We start from the raw sequence: 15779 nt of genomic DNA, 5'->3' as shown, positions 1-15779 counted from the left end.
TCATCTCGTGAAATGGATCTTGTGGAAACTTCCTGCTAATTATAAAAGGATCAAATAAAAAACTAAAAAATCAATTGTTGCGAATTCTTCTAATTGAAATTCTATTACACCCTATGGTGTCATAGAATTTCAATAGCTATTTCAATTTTTTATTTGATCCTTTTATAATTAGCAGAAAGTTTCACAAGATCCATTTCTGAGATGATATCATTAACATAATCATAATATTTTGGACATAAAATTGACATAAAATTGACCTGGTGGCTACTATAGACCGCCGTTAAGTGCTGCTTATAAGGAGTACTGAATGGCAGTCTATAGTAGCCACCAGATCAATTTTATTTTAAACAATTATAAAGTGCATCGAGTGATATTGATCATTGGTGAAAATACTGTAGTCGAGATAAAAATTACCACATCTTTGGTCTCCGATAGCCACGGTGTCTACGATATGAGTTAATATACACAAATTTGATTATTCAAACGAAGTAAAAAGTTCTGTAATATTAAATTAGATAATGAAGAATTGAAAATACAGTTTTATAAATCAACAAGACAGCTCGTGCGACACTGTGCGTAGCACATTATGTTCCAACAAATGTCTCAAATTGTCAACATTTTTTCTTTGTTCTAAGAGGAAAATCTCTTCTTATTAACATTTTCGCAAAGCTCTAACAGAAGCAATTTTGATTCGTAAATTTTGAGGAGTAAATTTGATTACAATTTTCTCTAATATGAAAATTGAAAAAAAACTATAACCTTCACTTTGATATTACTTTCACAAATATTACACAACATGCATTGTCAATTATTTTGTAATATAGAGCGGCTTCTCAAAAAGTTGAAGTTCATCTAGAACAAGCAGACGCAAAGAAAATTTATACAGATGCACGTACACAGACAGTAGATTGCCAATTTGATGTGAACAGATCAATTTACACGATAGCAGTAACAAAAAAAGGAACAATTTTTATCTATTATTTTCTTTTTGAAATTGGGCCAAATTGATGAAAAAGTTATCAATTAGTTATATACACGATTCAGTTAAAATCAGTTGTTAATTACGCAAAATTTTGTCCTTTTGGTGAAAAATCTTTGTAGCAATTTTTATTTCAATTCACTTATATATTCTGGCGATTTATGCTTTTCAACAATTTAAGTCAAACAAAGAAACCTGCCACTCAAAACTTGCCTGACACATGGACGCTAACGTATGAAAGTTTAACTTTTTGTACTGAACTACTAAAGCCCTTTACGTTTTGTTAGCAGGATTACGAACACTGTAGCGCAACAACCCCAATGAGGCGGGACGAGTTTTGGCACGTTAGAGATTGAAGCTGTTAAAGCTCAAAAGATATTTGAGAGAATAAGAGTTAATTATAGGAGATTCAAAAGAGAAGAAAATTGTGTAGAATTTAGCAAAAATCAGTGGTATATATAGTCGGAAAAATAAATATAACATTTACAGTGTACATTTGTTAAAAGGTTAAAGTATCAAAAATCAGGCGATTTTGGGGCGTATGAGTGGGCGTCATTTCATTATTACATGCAAAAATTTAGTTCACTTGAGATGGTTCGCAAAGTTGCATTTCCTATTCAATATTAGTAGATAAATATCAATATTTGACAAACATACAGATCTAAACTGATTTACATTCATTTTCTAAATTGTGAGCTGCAGTTGTCGTTATAAATCTGGTAAGTTTTTTTTTCTGAGTTTATCAACATAAGTTAAGTTTCTAAGCTCTAAGATATTTTCTAAGTTCTTTTCTGTGCTCCAATACCCCCACTCAGATTGTTGCCGCTAGGTAAGAATCTGGACTCGCCCAATACTTGTTCTCGATGTTGTTCTACTTTCGGCTGTGGCAAAGATTTTGTCAGAAGATCTGCTGCCATTTCATCTGTTGGCGTGTAGATCAATTTGATTGCGTTGTCATCAACTCGTTCTCGGATGAAATGATACTTCGTGTCGATGTGCTTGGATCGTTTGTGAAGCACCGGGTTAGTTGCAAGCTTTATGCAACTCTGGTTGTCCTCTCCAATGGTTGTGGGCTCAAACTGTTCGTACCCCAGTTCTCCAAGAAGACCACGCAAGAAAATGGCTTCTTGCACCGCGGCAGCTAAACCCTGGTATTCTGCCTCACAAGATGAGAGTGACACTGTCGGTTGCTTCTTGACTTGCCAACTGACAGATCCCCCACTGTCTCCCAGCTTGAAATAGTATCCTGTGGTCGATCGTCTATCATTTACATCTCCACTCCAGTCTGCATCTGTTTCGCCAACTAGAGTGCTGTTGCTGGTTGATGGGAAAAAGAGTCTAAGAGATTTTAGTATGTTGTAGGTATCTCAACACGCGCTTGCCAGCATTGAAATGCTCAACAGTTGGGTCATTCATGAAGCGTGATCAGACATTTGTGATCCACATGATATCTGAACTAGTTTGCTTAGCTAGGTAAAGTAATGAACCTACTAGACTTCTAAACTTATGAGAATCTACTCTTACTGAATTTTCTTGAGCTACTTCAAGTTTTAGGTTATTTTCTGCTGGCGTTTTGCTTAGTTTGCAGTCTTGCATATTGAACAGTTCTAAAATGTTTTGAGTGTACCTTTCTTGATCTAAAGTTATTCCTTTTTCTGTTTTCGGAATTCGCATTCCGAGAAACCATTCAAGATCTCCTCTGTCGTCCATTTTAAACTTTGATTCCAGTGAACTTTTCAATTTGTCGATCTCGGTTTGACTATTTCCTGCTATGACTAAATCATCAACCTAGAATAGAACATACAGTTTTTCATCTTCTTTGTTTTTTAGAAAAAGACAGTAATCGTGTTTACTTCTTTCAAAACCTTGCTGAATTAGTAAATTTGAAAGCTCCTGATACCAATTTTTGGCTGCTTGCTTCAGTCCATATATTGATTTTTTAAGCTTACAAACTAACTTGTTGCCGTTGCTGTCTAACTTTTCAAAACCTTTTGGTTGCTCTAGATAGACTTCTTCGTCTATTTTAGGATGCAAATAAGCTGCTTTTACATCCATTTGTTTTAAAAAGAAGTTTTCAATAGCTGATAAAGCTAGTAAAATTTTAAAGGTTTCAGGTTTGCTTGTGGGAGCAAAAGTATCGGAATATTCAATTCCCTCAATTTGCTTAAAACCTTTTGCTACATAACGAGCTTTAAACTTATCGATATTTCCGTTTGAGTCGTGTTTAATTTTGTACACCCATCGGCCAGGAATAATATTTCGTCCTTTTTCTTTTGGAACTAAAACCCAAGTTTCTGTTTCATTTAAACTTTCTATCTCTGTTTTCATTGCTTCAAGCCATTTGTCTTTTTGTTCCTAATTAATAGCGTTTTCGAAATTTTCAGGCTCGATGAAATGTTTTGCTAATGTGCTTTGAACAGCATGAGAATAGCTTTTACCAAAACGTTCCGGAGGCGCTCTAGACCTATCACTTCGCTTAAGTTCTCTATCTTGAGCTGCTTCATTTCTCAATCTTTTCATTTCATCGTACTCTGACCAAAGTTGGAAGGTCTTTTGATCTCCTGAAGAAATTGCTATTTGACCTAGCTTACCTATCATTTGCAGTCTTGAGGGTGGTTTTACTTTTTTCTGTTGTGAGTTTTTGACGGGTACTGGAATTTTTGAAGGCTTTCTTTCTATGTTTTTCACTGCAACATTTGGATTAAACTTAACATTAATTTTGGATTTTGGTTTGACGCTAGGACTTGGTTTTTCTTCTTTAATTTCTTGATCAACTTCAGTTTCTTTATTATTTTCACTTTCTTGATCGCTCTCTGTTTCAGTTAACTCAACCTCTGAACCTAAATCACTTGAGGTGCTTGTATCCTGAAGTTCTTCTCTTACTTCGTCTAAGTCTAGATATAGAAAGCTGTCTTCTATATCTTCGGTTTCATTATGAAAACCTGGTAGATTGTTTTCATTGAACTTAACGTTTCTAGAAGTGAAAATTTGCCTAGTTCTTAGGTTTTGCAACAAATAAGCTGTTGTGTTATCAGAGTAACCAATGAACAGGCACTTTGTTGCTTTAGAATCAAACTTTGATTTCTTACTGGCATCACGGTTTTTTGAATAGGCTACACAACCAAACACTTTTAGATGGTCGCTTCTTGGTTTTCTACCGAAAAATTTTTCGAAGGCTGATTTTGTATTTTTGTCTTTGACAACTAAATTTCTAGCATAACATGATGTATCTACAGCTCGAACCCAATAGCTTTTTGGCAATTTTGAATCTATTAGAAGGCATCTTGCAGCTTCTACTACTGTTCTATTAAAACGTTCTGCAACACCATTTTGCTCAGGTGTTTCAGGAACTATGAACTCACGAGCTATTTCTTTGCTTATGCAAATTTTTTTAAAGGCTCTGTTTTTGTATTCTGTTCCATTATCAGTTCTCAAAAATTTTGGTCGGCCATATTGTGCAACATACTCTTTGAAAGTTTGCAATGCCTGCGTTTTGTATTTCATAAATTTTACTACTGCGTAGCCACTGAATTCCTCTATGAAACTAATTGCATATCTGTTGCCACCTATACTTGATGGACTAACTGGTCCAATAACGTCAGAGTAAACTCTTTCTAGTTTTTGAGTTGCTTTGTTATCGCTCACTTTTGGAACAGGCTTTTTCGAAAATTTTCCCAAAGCACAAGTTTCACAAAAATCTGAAGCTTGGGAAACTTCATCTGTTGTATTTGCTACATCTCTAAAGTTCAAATGTCCAAGTCTTTTGTGCCGAAGTTTTGCTTGACACGTGCCCCCACTCAAGTTTGAAAAGTGGTTTTTTCTTTTCTGTATGGTAAGAAGAACAATTTGCCTCTTCTTATCAGTCTGAAGCTTTCTTTGCTTCTGAGTTTTAGAACTGACTTAGCTTTTGTGTGAAATAATTCGTGTTCCTTTTGAACTAAACTTGAAACCGAAATAAAGTTTGTTTTGTACTCTGGTACATGCAGAACTTTTTCAAAAGTCAACTTATGTAGCACACCTTTAGTGTCAGGTGCTTCCACATCTACATCTCCTATTCCTTCAACTTTTGTTTTCCCTCCATCTGGATTATTAACTGTGGTTTGTAGTTTTTGGTAATTTTTAAACCAAGTTTTATCTATCATCATGTGATCAGTACTGCCTGAATCTACTACTAAATCAGTTTTTGAGACTTCAAATGAGCTGTCAGCGCTTAAACTAGACGCTAAGCCTTTATGAGGACTTTTTTGTTGATGTTTACATGCACTTGCTAGGTGGCCTTTAGCCTTGCATATACTACATACAGCGTTGTCTTTTTTGTAACAACTAGCTGCTAAATGTCCAGGTTTGTTACATACAAAACACAATCTAGGGCCTTTGGAACTCCTAGGCTTAGAAAAAGTCTTCCTAGGATGTGATTTGAATGAAGAGTGTATACCAATTTGATGAGAAGCATTCTTTGCTGACATGGCAACGTGCTGATCCTCCTCCACATCATCTCTCTGTCTGCGGCTCTCCTCAAAGTTGGTGAGACGCTTCCTCAGTTCCACAAAGTTCTCTGCAGGATTGAAGCTCTCCTGCACCACAAAATGCTCGTATCGTTGTGGAAGTCCGTTCAATACCATTGCATTAAACAGCGTCTCAGAAAGCTCCTCACCAGCATGATGCAATCGGGTGACCAGTTCTTGCGCTCTGATGAAGTACTGGTGGATGGCTTCGTCCTCTCGAAGTTGTAGTCTGGCCAACTGCCTCATCAGACTGATGACTGTGGTTGTCTCATTGCTTCTGAAGCGTTGCTGGAGAAGTTGCCACGCTTTCTGGCCATCTCCAAGACCCTTGCTGTTCACACAGTCATGTCGGATGAGCATGAGGCTAATGGCATCTAGCGTCATTGCCAGGTAGCACCAAATCTGGTTTTTGCGGCTCTCATCTTCCTGTACAGCTGTAGCTCTAGCTTGAGTCTGTGCCTCGTGTTCTCGCGTTTGCTCATCATTGGCATCTTCCCTCAGTGGTGCTGGCCTGTCAGGTAGCTCAACTGTGTCTGTGAGCGTTTCGAAGAGGCCCTTGGTTTGTGCAAAGGCAGAGAAACGAGTGCTCCATGTTGGGTAGTCCTCAGCCAACCCGCTAAACGTCATCCACTTCAAACTATTGTTTGATGGTTCCATAATGAAGTTTAAACTTCAACTTTTCTATTACAATTTCTGATTTAGCTTTTATTTACGAGGGAAATCTCAAATTTTTTTATCTTAAAACTCTCGTCAATCTAGAAGAGCTAAAACTGCCAACACTGACACCACAATCTCAAACAAAACTCTATTAGCGTATCAACGGTCTGATGGCTGGGCCCATAACCTGTTAGCAGGGTTACGAACACTGTAGCGCACTAACCCCGATGAGGCGGGACGAGTTTTGGCACGTTAGAGATTGAAGCTGTTCAAGCTCAAAAGATATTTGAGAGAATAAGAATTAATTATAGGAGATTCAAAAGAGAAGAAAATTGTGTAGAATTTAGCAAAAATCAGTGGTTTATATAGTCGGAAAAATAAATATAACATTTACAGTGTACATTTGTTAAAAGGTTAAAGTATCAAAAATCAGGCGATTTTGGGGCGTATGAGTGGGCGTCATTTCATTATTACAGGCAAAAATTTAGTTCACTTGAGATGGTTCGCAAAGTTGCATTTCCTATTCAATATTAGTAGATAAATATCAATATTTGACAAACATACAGATCTAAACTGATTTACATTCATTTTCTAAATTGTGAGCTGCAGTTGTCGTTATAAATCTGGTAAGTTTGTTTTTTCTCTGAGTTTATCAACATAAGTTAAGTTTCTTAGCTCTAAGATATTTTCTAAGTTCTTTTCTGTGCTCCAATACGTTTTAACTACCTCAACCAGATTCAACCCAATTTGGGTCAGCCAGAGAAAAAACGTTTTAAAGTGATCCAATCATAATTTGAGAACAGGGTCGCTGTGTTGGGAAAGAAAATTTCTTAGTTTGATTTATTTTCTCATATGACTATGAATATTTTTTGATGTTCCGTTTGTTCCAATTTCCCCATGTGCGATCAATTTGTCTCATTTTGTTTATAAAAAATGTCTCTAATTTTTCCATTAATAGGGATTGTATTGCTAATCAAAGCAAAGACATTTGAACAGCACAAAATCAAGGTAATTGAATTCTGCAAAAAAGAGGTTAAATGTTTTCATGATTCTGAATGTCATTTAGAGACCATTTTATTCTCAATTTATGTCATTTTAGCACATAAAAATTGAGAATGATATTGAGGAAGGGCTACAGTGAAGAGCATAAATTTTTGCAAAAATTTACAGTAAAGTATTATTTTCTACTCTTCCAAAAATTTTTCCTGTTGAATTTATAGTTGAATCAAAATTGTGCTGCTGATATCTCTACTTGGTTCCATTTTCTCTGTTTGCTGGTGTAGTTAGTCATATGGAGGCAAATAAACTGCTTAAATTCACTTGAAGCATAAGGAACTATCAACAGAGCATAGAACTGCAACAGAGAAAATTCTTCTATCTCACCACATTGTTTTCTGTTTTCCTCGTCTCAAATTTTTCATAGTTGGTATATTCCGTAAAATTGCTTTCAAAAATATGCAATTGATATATGGGAGTTGCGTTTGAGGTTAAGGGGCCCACAAAATTTTACAAAAAAACTCTGTTCTTTTCTCTAAAGAAAAATAAAAAGTTTTGATCGCTTTCTTTTGGAATAATATAAAATGAGCGCTCTATATTACACTCAAAAAAATTTTGAACGAGAGAGGCCACAGAAAATATTTTTTTTTCCTTTTTCGTTTTTCTCTAGAAAAATACTTTTCTGCAGACTTCCTGTGCATAGGGGTTATCAAAGACGCTCTTTTTCAATACGACTTCCGGAAAAAGAAATCAGAAAAACATGAAAAGGTGATGAATTGTTTGAAAGACTAATTTAAGATTTAAAAGAAGAAAATTAATTTTTCCTTCCTTTTCTTTTTTTAAATAAAATTCTGTTGTCTGTTCAAAATCTGGATTTCCATTTCCTATATAGTTTTTCAGTTTTTCTAAGTTGACAATATAATGAATTTTAATGTACCATGAAAGCCTAAAAGGGTACTAAGAAGAAAAAAGCTTGGAACAGAAAAAAAATGTTGATTTTTTCACCTCCTTTTGTCGATTGAATACTTTTTTGTACGGTAAACTTCTCTATGCTGTGTTTTCAAACAAATTTCTCGAAATTAACAAAATTGAATATGATTTCAGTTATATAGTTTGATGACTATTTTCCGTAACATTTATATTAATATAATTTAATAATTTAATATCTTCTACCAACATCGCCCAAAATTTTTCCAATCTCCTTTTCCAGTTATTTTTCCTTTCAATTTTACTAAACTGCTCTCCTTTTCCAGCCTGCGATAACAATTTTTAGGTTGTGTATAAAGATCAGAAATAGTCTGTGTGGGCTAAAAAATGATGTTTCTCTACGATGCGTAAAAGTGAACTTTTGACTGAATAAGAAAAGCCGGCCTCGCCTATATAATCTCCCATTTTGAAAAAAAATGTTGCAACAATTAAGAATGAGCCGCAGCTACATGTGATTTTAACTTTTTGGCCAAATCGTAACAATTTTAGCTCAACACTACAAACCCCCCAACACACGCGCACACACACACACACACACACACATTTACACACGCACACACACACGCACACACACACACACACACACACACACACACACACACACCACACACACACACACACACTCACGCACGCACGCACGCACACACACACACACATCACCATTTATGTTTTCATTATTTGCGAGAGCTTGATCTCCAGCAATTGAGCAAAACTATTATATCGATTTTAGATTATATCCACTTGTAATGATGATTACTCGAGCCACTCACCTATTTTGACAATTTTTGAAGCGCGTGTCGAGTACTGGGCGAGAGCAGAGGGCGCAAGGTGAGGAGACAAGGTCAAAATGATAATCAATAATAACTTCACTGGTGATAAATAAGCTGTTACTGCTGTTCTTCCTGTTCCTCGTTCTATACGGGCTGCTGGGGAGTTAACCCGACCAGGGCCAGAGGGTTGACCAGACATGGTTGATAATTTCAAGTTGGTGCCGGCACAATCGGAAGCAAAATATTCATTCAGGTTCATAATAATGGAAAGGGGATTGACAAAGAGGGGCTCACTGACTAGCCTTAGTTATGACTAGTATTAGTTGGCACGTTTTGAAATTGGACAAGTAAAAATAATAACCAGATAACAGAGGCACCTTTCCACTGAAATAACTATAACCCCAACACTATATTTCTTCAACCGCGTAGATAGAAAGATAGATATAGTGGGTAATATAGGCAACGCTATTTGTCAAATACACAACAAGTAAGGAAGAATAACCGCTAAATTTTTCGAGCAATTACAGTTCACAACTGCGGGAGTAAAAAAAACATCGGTGCATATATTATATAAACTAATTGAAATAAATATGCGGTGTGGGCCAACATAAAATAATAGAATCGCTTATAAACTGATCATTCAAACACATTTCAGTCCCAGTTTTCATTCTGCTGTTGTCACTTTTTGTGCTATTATGTCAGCAGAGTTCGGTTGGCTTTGAAAAAAGAGCGGTACTGTTAGAAACCAATAATAGAAGTGGTATTAACAGTTGTAGTTTGAAAATAATTTGTAGTTTGTTGGTAATATTGTGACAAAACACATCGAGTATAATGTTGACGTTGGTGTTGTTTCATTATTGGAGTTGAACCGCTTTTCTTTTTGTATCCTCAATTTTTCTGTTGTTTTTGGCAGCTTGAGCTCAAGTTGGATCCAAATTCCGCTTAACAGGGAATCAGTCCCCTTTTTCAACTCCACAATCGCAACGGCCGGGAACAAATAAAAGGAATAAGTGTTCACGAAAACATTCTTTGTTTACTCTCAGTTCTCCAGCTCACTCTTGTCGCAAATAGCAATTGAATCTTGACTCATTTCGAACCACTCAACTTCGTAAATTCTGCAAACAAAGGACCCTTTATTTTGAATGATAATTACGTTAACCTTTTCCATGAGGGGGGGGGGGGGGGGGGGTAATCACAACTGCTTTCATAATATTTACAGCAAATGTAGAAATTGTTCACCTTTTCCGGACGAAAAGGATGTTAGTCAGTGTAAAAATGCCGATGACACCAAAAGAGTAACAATTGATTGGTCAAGAAATTACAAAAACAGCAATGAAGTGTTTTGATATTAGAAATTGTGAAATATTAATTCAGCAGGGTCATTAAAAATCTAGTAGCAGATTTATAATTAAAGAGCTCTACACATAGAGTTCTACCTACAGTGCCGTTCTCGACAAGGTCGGAAAATGACAAAAAAGTACGGAGAAAGGTTTGATTTACTCGGTTTAAGAAACTGTCGGTATTATAAAAACAAAAACGCTAAATAAACCTGGAAAATTGTGCGAGTTTTTGCTCACTTTTTTGCGTCGAAAAAATTAATCTTAATAAGCAATCTGATTTCAGCGGGAGCATTTAACTCTTTGGCAGTTCCATCAATATTTTCGGTATTTATAATGTGCAATCACTAATTTCATTCTGAGCATTTTATTTTCATACTTTTAAGAAATGCAAGTTAATATTATATAGTTTATCGGCTCTAGATAGCAGCTCGCTGTACGATATGGTGGCGGTCAAGCAAGCCGATAGGCAAGCAAGCCAAATTTTGAAAACGAGTTCAAGTAAGCAGAAAACTTTTGGGATACCCGTATTTTAAGTTGCCACCGGCGGGCATCGCCACGATAAACGGCCCGCGGTTTCCAGATTACATCCCACAGCGGATGATAAGCATGGCAATGGACAGCAGCGCGCTGAGGCCCGTACCCACTAGATGGCTAAAAATTGGCGCATTTTTGTTTCTTTGGTGCATTGATAAACGCTATGCACCATAATACTATGCGAAGTGTTGATTGTAACGGTTAACAATGTATTATTTCTGATAGATTATATAACTATCACAAAACTTTCGGCTTGCTTTAATGTCGGCTTTCTTTTACTTCGGTTCACCTTGCTTTCACCGTACGATAAACGAAGATCTGCCCAACGCTGAGACATCACTTCCCAAATGTGTAATTCTTATTCATTTCACGAAAACGTATCTCCAAGCAAACTATGAAGAAGAGAAGTACTTCGTAATTTTGTGGTTATTAAAAGACACAGAATTGCGGTTAAATTAATTTATAACCGGAAACAAAAGGTGTGGAAAATCCTCGCCATTTGTGTGCTTCTGCTATGGCAACATCAAATCTATAAACAATTGTGTCTGCTTGATTCATACCAGACTTTCAAATCTCGCTCTATAGAACGATGAAATTAACAATTTTTAATATTTTAAATCAAATTTGTTTTTCTGAAAGTATAAAAAATTTTGCCATCAATTTTTTTATACAGTATCCGAAAAGCATCCGGGTTCTGTAAAATTGCGTTTTATTATGCAGCATAATTTTCCCGTAATTAACAAATCTGTGATTTTAATAAAACTTTAACAAAAAACATGTCACTCGGTTAGTTGTGAATTGGTTTGAAAATCTGCCTACAAATTTTTATTTGCTGCTTGTTAGTTTAATTTTTTGTTAGTCAGTAGTTATTTAATTTGCCAACCCGCCCAAAAAACAACTTTCACTATAAAATTTGTACTTGTGTCTATAAATTGATGAAAATCGAACACAAATTGAGCCTGTTTTATTTCAGATTCAGAAAGCAAAGGATTTACATTTAACGCCTGTATTATCTCAAACGTACTGGTAACCCATTTTTTGAAACAGCTTCTTTTCATTTTAGAAGAAATTTTTATCATTTTTGAATGAAAATAGCCGTTTGTTTTTGATTATTTTCCCCATGCATAAATTTTTCCACTACTTTATCCCGTACTTCTTGTTTTTTCTAGCAGTGAGATATTAATTAAATTTTAGAGAAAAAATGTATAAAAAGTTTATTGCACGCTTCGTGCCCGTAATATGTCACATGTTTCCTGGCACATGTAAGAATAGATAACTTTCCTAATGGAGAATGTGGGATTAGTATGTATAGTTTAATGTTCTTGGAATCCCACTGGGATTTTTTGGAAACAATGAACATGCTATTAGTAAACTATTTTAATAATCAAAAATTAATTAGCTAACTTAAACAACACTGACCAACTAAAGTTAAGTTCACCCTTTTGAAAATTATCAAATGAGTAAGTCGGAGGTTATAAAAAAAACAAATTGATTTTGATGTTACGGTCTAATTTTATAGAATCGCTCAACCAAACTATGAACAGTTTAAAATGCACTGATTTGAGAAACAATTGGCACCGATATGTGCCGTTTTCATAGATTCAGTAAGAAATTTTTGCTAACTTACAAAAATTTCTATGCTTCATTTATAGAGATCCATTTTTTCACTGACTGGAACTCAAGGTTTTGAATTAATTTAAAAAACTGATCTCAAAGAGGGAAATGTCATCGCAGTGTTTTCCAGTCAAGGTATCGAGGAACAGTTGGTATATCACCTCAGATTTGTAACAAAACCAGGGTCTAAGGCGTAAAGTTTAGTACGTTCGTTCTTATCATGAATAGTTCGAACTTTTTTCTATTAAAAGGCTAACTCAAATTCTTTGTTTGTTCAATTAGAAGGCTTCAAAATAAGAGTGACAATTAAGAGTGATAAACAAATCAAACTGTAAAAATATATATATATATGGCTCTTCAATTTTGAGTAGATCAGTTACTGGACCTCTAGTTTATAATATTTTTGTTAATAGTTTTCAAAAATTATCAATTAAACATATATAGAGTACAGTATTCTATATTACATATGGCCTTTAGATTGTGAATGTCTTTGATTTTGTGCTTTGCTTTTATCTTTGTTCGCAGTTCATTAGATCAGGTTTGAGCAAAATTTAAACGTCAGTTCAAAGCACAGTATGATTCGGCTCTAACTCACCCAGGGATGCCGGTCATACAAAAGTCCGCATAATCATACAAGATCACATTTTTTGCTCCATCTTATCATACCAGTTGATATACCATTTGTGTATTTTCCTGCTAATCAGGCTTTGATCATAAATGAGTCCATTATGCATCGGTCATAAATCGTTTCCCAGTATTCATAATATTCATAATTAATTCAGCCTTATCCTGATCAGATATGATCATATGTATCCTCGCATACAAGGATACACGGCAGTAATACTGAATCATTAATGATTCTCTAGCAATCATACAAGTATCGTACCATGAAATAACGCATGAAGTGTATGACATCATATATGATTCCCGTATGGACTATAAGGAGTGTTATCCCATTTAGCAAGAAAAGTTGAGTTCGATTTGATCAGGTTTATGCAAAAACTGTACAACGATAATTATCAGTATGTGGTTGTTTTGTCGCTGAAATCAAAAAATAAGATATAGCAGTTTGTTCCTGGTATGATCTAGTCAAAACTACAATTAGGAGTTTAAATTGGCCCTGCGTAATTAAACTTCCAATAATTCAAAAATTGAAAACATCAACAGAATTTCTAAATCATGCTCTGAACACTGAGAAAACTTTCTCGGAACATCTTTTTAAATAACTTTGTAACAGATCAATTTGCTATACTTGATTTCTATTGCGCTAGATTTGAAGAAGTATTAAAATATACTTTCTACGCAGTAACTTGCGCAAAATTTTCCATAACTTCTTGTTCAAATTAAACCAGCCGGACCGTTTTTGTATTATTTTACGATTCCCCGCTTGTGTAAAGCCGAGTTGATTCTTTTATTTTGATACTCTAGATTTAGTTTGAAGTTTAGTGGGCCATAAAATTATTAAATGCTTTTCATTTCGAAACTCATTGTTTATAGATTCTTCAAAGATATTTAACGGGAATCGTTAAACAACAATCCGATTTTGACTCAATCAATCCAAACTAGACTTTTTAGATTTGAGCAAAACGGGCTTGAGGCTTGTCGCATGAAAAGATAATTATCAGGCTACAAGATTTTTACCCATTTAATTACATTTATTTTTAAAAAAAAAGAGGAAAAGTCTGGATAAATATAGATCAAACCGTACAATGTTCTAAACTCTAGTAAAAATTATGTGTGATGAAAATCAAAGACTACAAAATATAAACTATAATTTCATACGAGTCCGTCGAGGCAGAGGAAGTTCCAACATGGTCCTTAAAAGAAAAAAAAACATGAAACGAAGTCATATATTCATGAAAATTAGGAAAGATGGTGCAATAAAGAAATTTATTTGAAAACCTGACTTAATAAACAATTTAAACATTTTGAGGCTTTTCAGCCTTTTGAAAAGTTTTTTCCTCAAATTACATTTTCTGCCGTATAACGTGGTTTACGATGTCTAGTAATGCCTTTTTTATTTGAAACAATTGGTGCCAAATTGGGTCTTTTTGCTCGACTTTCCTCATGTTAAGTTCAATTAGAACAGATGAACATAGTTTTGAAAATGAACTAAATTATCTGTCCAACGATTTATTTGTACATCGTTTTGTTAAAAAGACCATCAGGTTAGTTTTTTTAGAGGTTTAAGATGTCTAGTAAAGCCCTTTTTATTTGAAAGAATTGGTGTCAAATTGGGTCTTTTTTTTCGATTTTCCTCATTTTCAAGTTCAATTAGAACAGATGAACATAATTTTGAAAATGAATTAAATTATCTGTACATCGATTTATTTGTACATCGTTTTGTTATAAATACCATCAGATTAGTTTTTTAGACGTTCTGTTGTTCTGAAGTCGAAATTGAGTAATTTATTTGTCTTGGCTTTTTTGACACGAAGGTTCTGCTGGTTTGCGATGGTTTTTGAAGCGTTTTTTATTTGTTTTTCATTGTAGTTTTTTTGCTTTTCTGCTTGTAAGAGGAAAACAACTCAATTTGCAGGCTTTTTGAATGATATAATTTTTGAGTACGCAACTTTGTTGGTACCCCAGTCAAAATCGGACGGTTATCTTGCAAGATCTTGCAAGATTCTTGCAAGAATCTTGCAAGATTACGCATCATCTTGCAAGATCTTGCAAGATTCTTGCAAGATCTTGCAAGATAACCGTCCGATTTGCAAGAGTCTTGCAAATTCCCTTCTTCATCAATCGTATGATCTGTTTCTTTTATGCTAAATTGTCCTCAAATACATTTTTTGATAGGAAATTATCATTCGCTTAAAAATGTTTCTGCATCAGTTAGGCCTTTAATTGAGATTCTATTCGCGAATTGTTGCTACATTGCTACCCGTCATTGTTCTGCATTGTTTGAGAAGTACTTTCTCTTCTCGAATATTTTTTGAGAATTTAATAAGTATTAGTTTCTAAAGAAATTGCTTATTCAATTTCAATTGTTTTAATTGATGAATAACTAAAAATTAAAATGTTTGTAAATCCTTAGCGCGGTCAAATACTGGAAAAAAAGTTTAGACATTTTTTTTTTGATTTGCTATCTTTTACAAGTTTTTCAGATTTTCATGATGTGATTTTCTTGTTTTGTTTTTTCTAGCATAATCAAATGCCCGTTGTTGTACCTATAGGTTTATTTTTCTAAACTTTCTCTACTATTTTGTTGAAACTCTAAAATGGTTTTAATCTACGCTTATATTCAAGAAACGCCACAATGACAGGCAGAAGAGAATGAAAAAATTAATACTCTTCTGAAACTATTGCCTCAAAGCCATACCTCAGATAATTTTCAAAAAGCATTTGTTTTTATTTACACAAAAAAAACCATGAACGGTGAGAAATTTTGATAATT

The 15779-nt window shown here is 34.6% G+C and overlaps 2 protein-coding genes across 2 annotated transcripts in view; one reads left to right on the top strand and one right to left on the bottom strand.

The window, feature by feature from the left end:
- LOC142340395 (uncharacterized) overlaps window positions 1–10006 on the bottom strand; it is a 153718-nt gene extending 143712 nt beyond the window's left edge. Inside the window, exon 1 of the mRNA XM_075390973.1 lies at window positions 8895–10006. Within this exon, the coding sequence (XP_075247088.1) occupies window positions 8895–9153 (259 nt within the window). The 5' untranslated portion in view covers window positions 9154–10006. The remainder of the gene's footprint in view (window positions 1–8894) is intronic.
- The window catches only part of LOC142339438 (store-operated calcium entry regulator STIMATE-like), a 432078-nt gene that overhangs the window by 351439 nt on the left and 64860 nt on the right, over window positions 1–15779 (top strand). The window lies entirely within an intron of this gene.

This window comes from Convolutriloba macropyga, chromosome 5, assembly GCF_964194025.1.
Source record: "Convolutriloba macropyga chromosome 5, txConMacr16.3, whole genome shotgun sequence".
Taxonomy (NCBI): domain Eukaryota; kingdom Metazoa; phylum Xenacoelomorpha; order Acoela; family Convolutidae; genus Convolutriloba; species Convolutriloba macropyga.
This window is presented reverse-complemented; position numbering and strand designations above follow the sequence as displayed.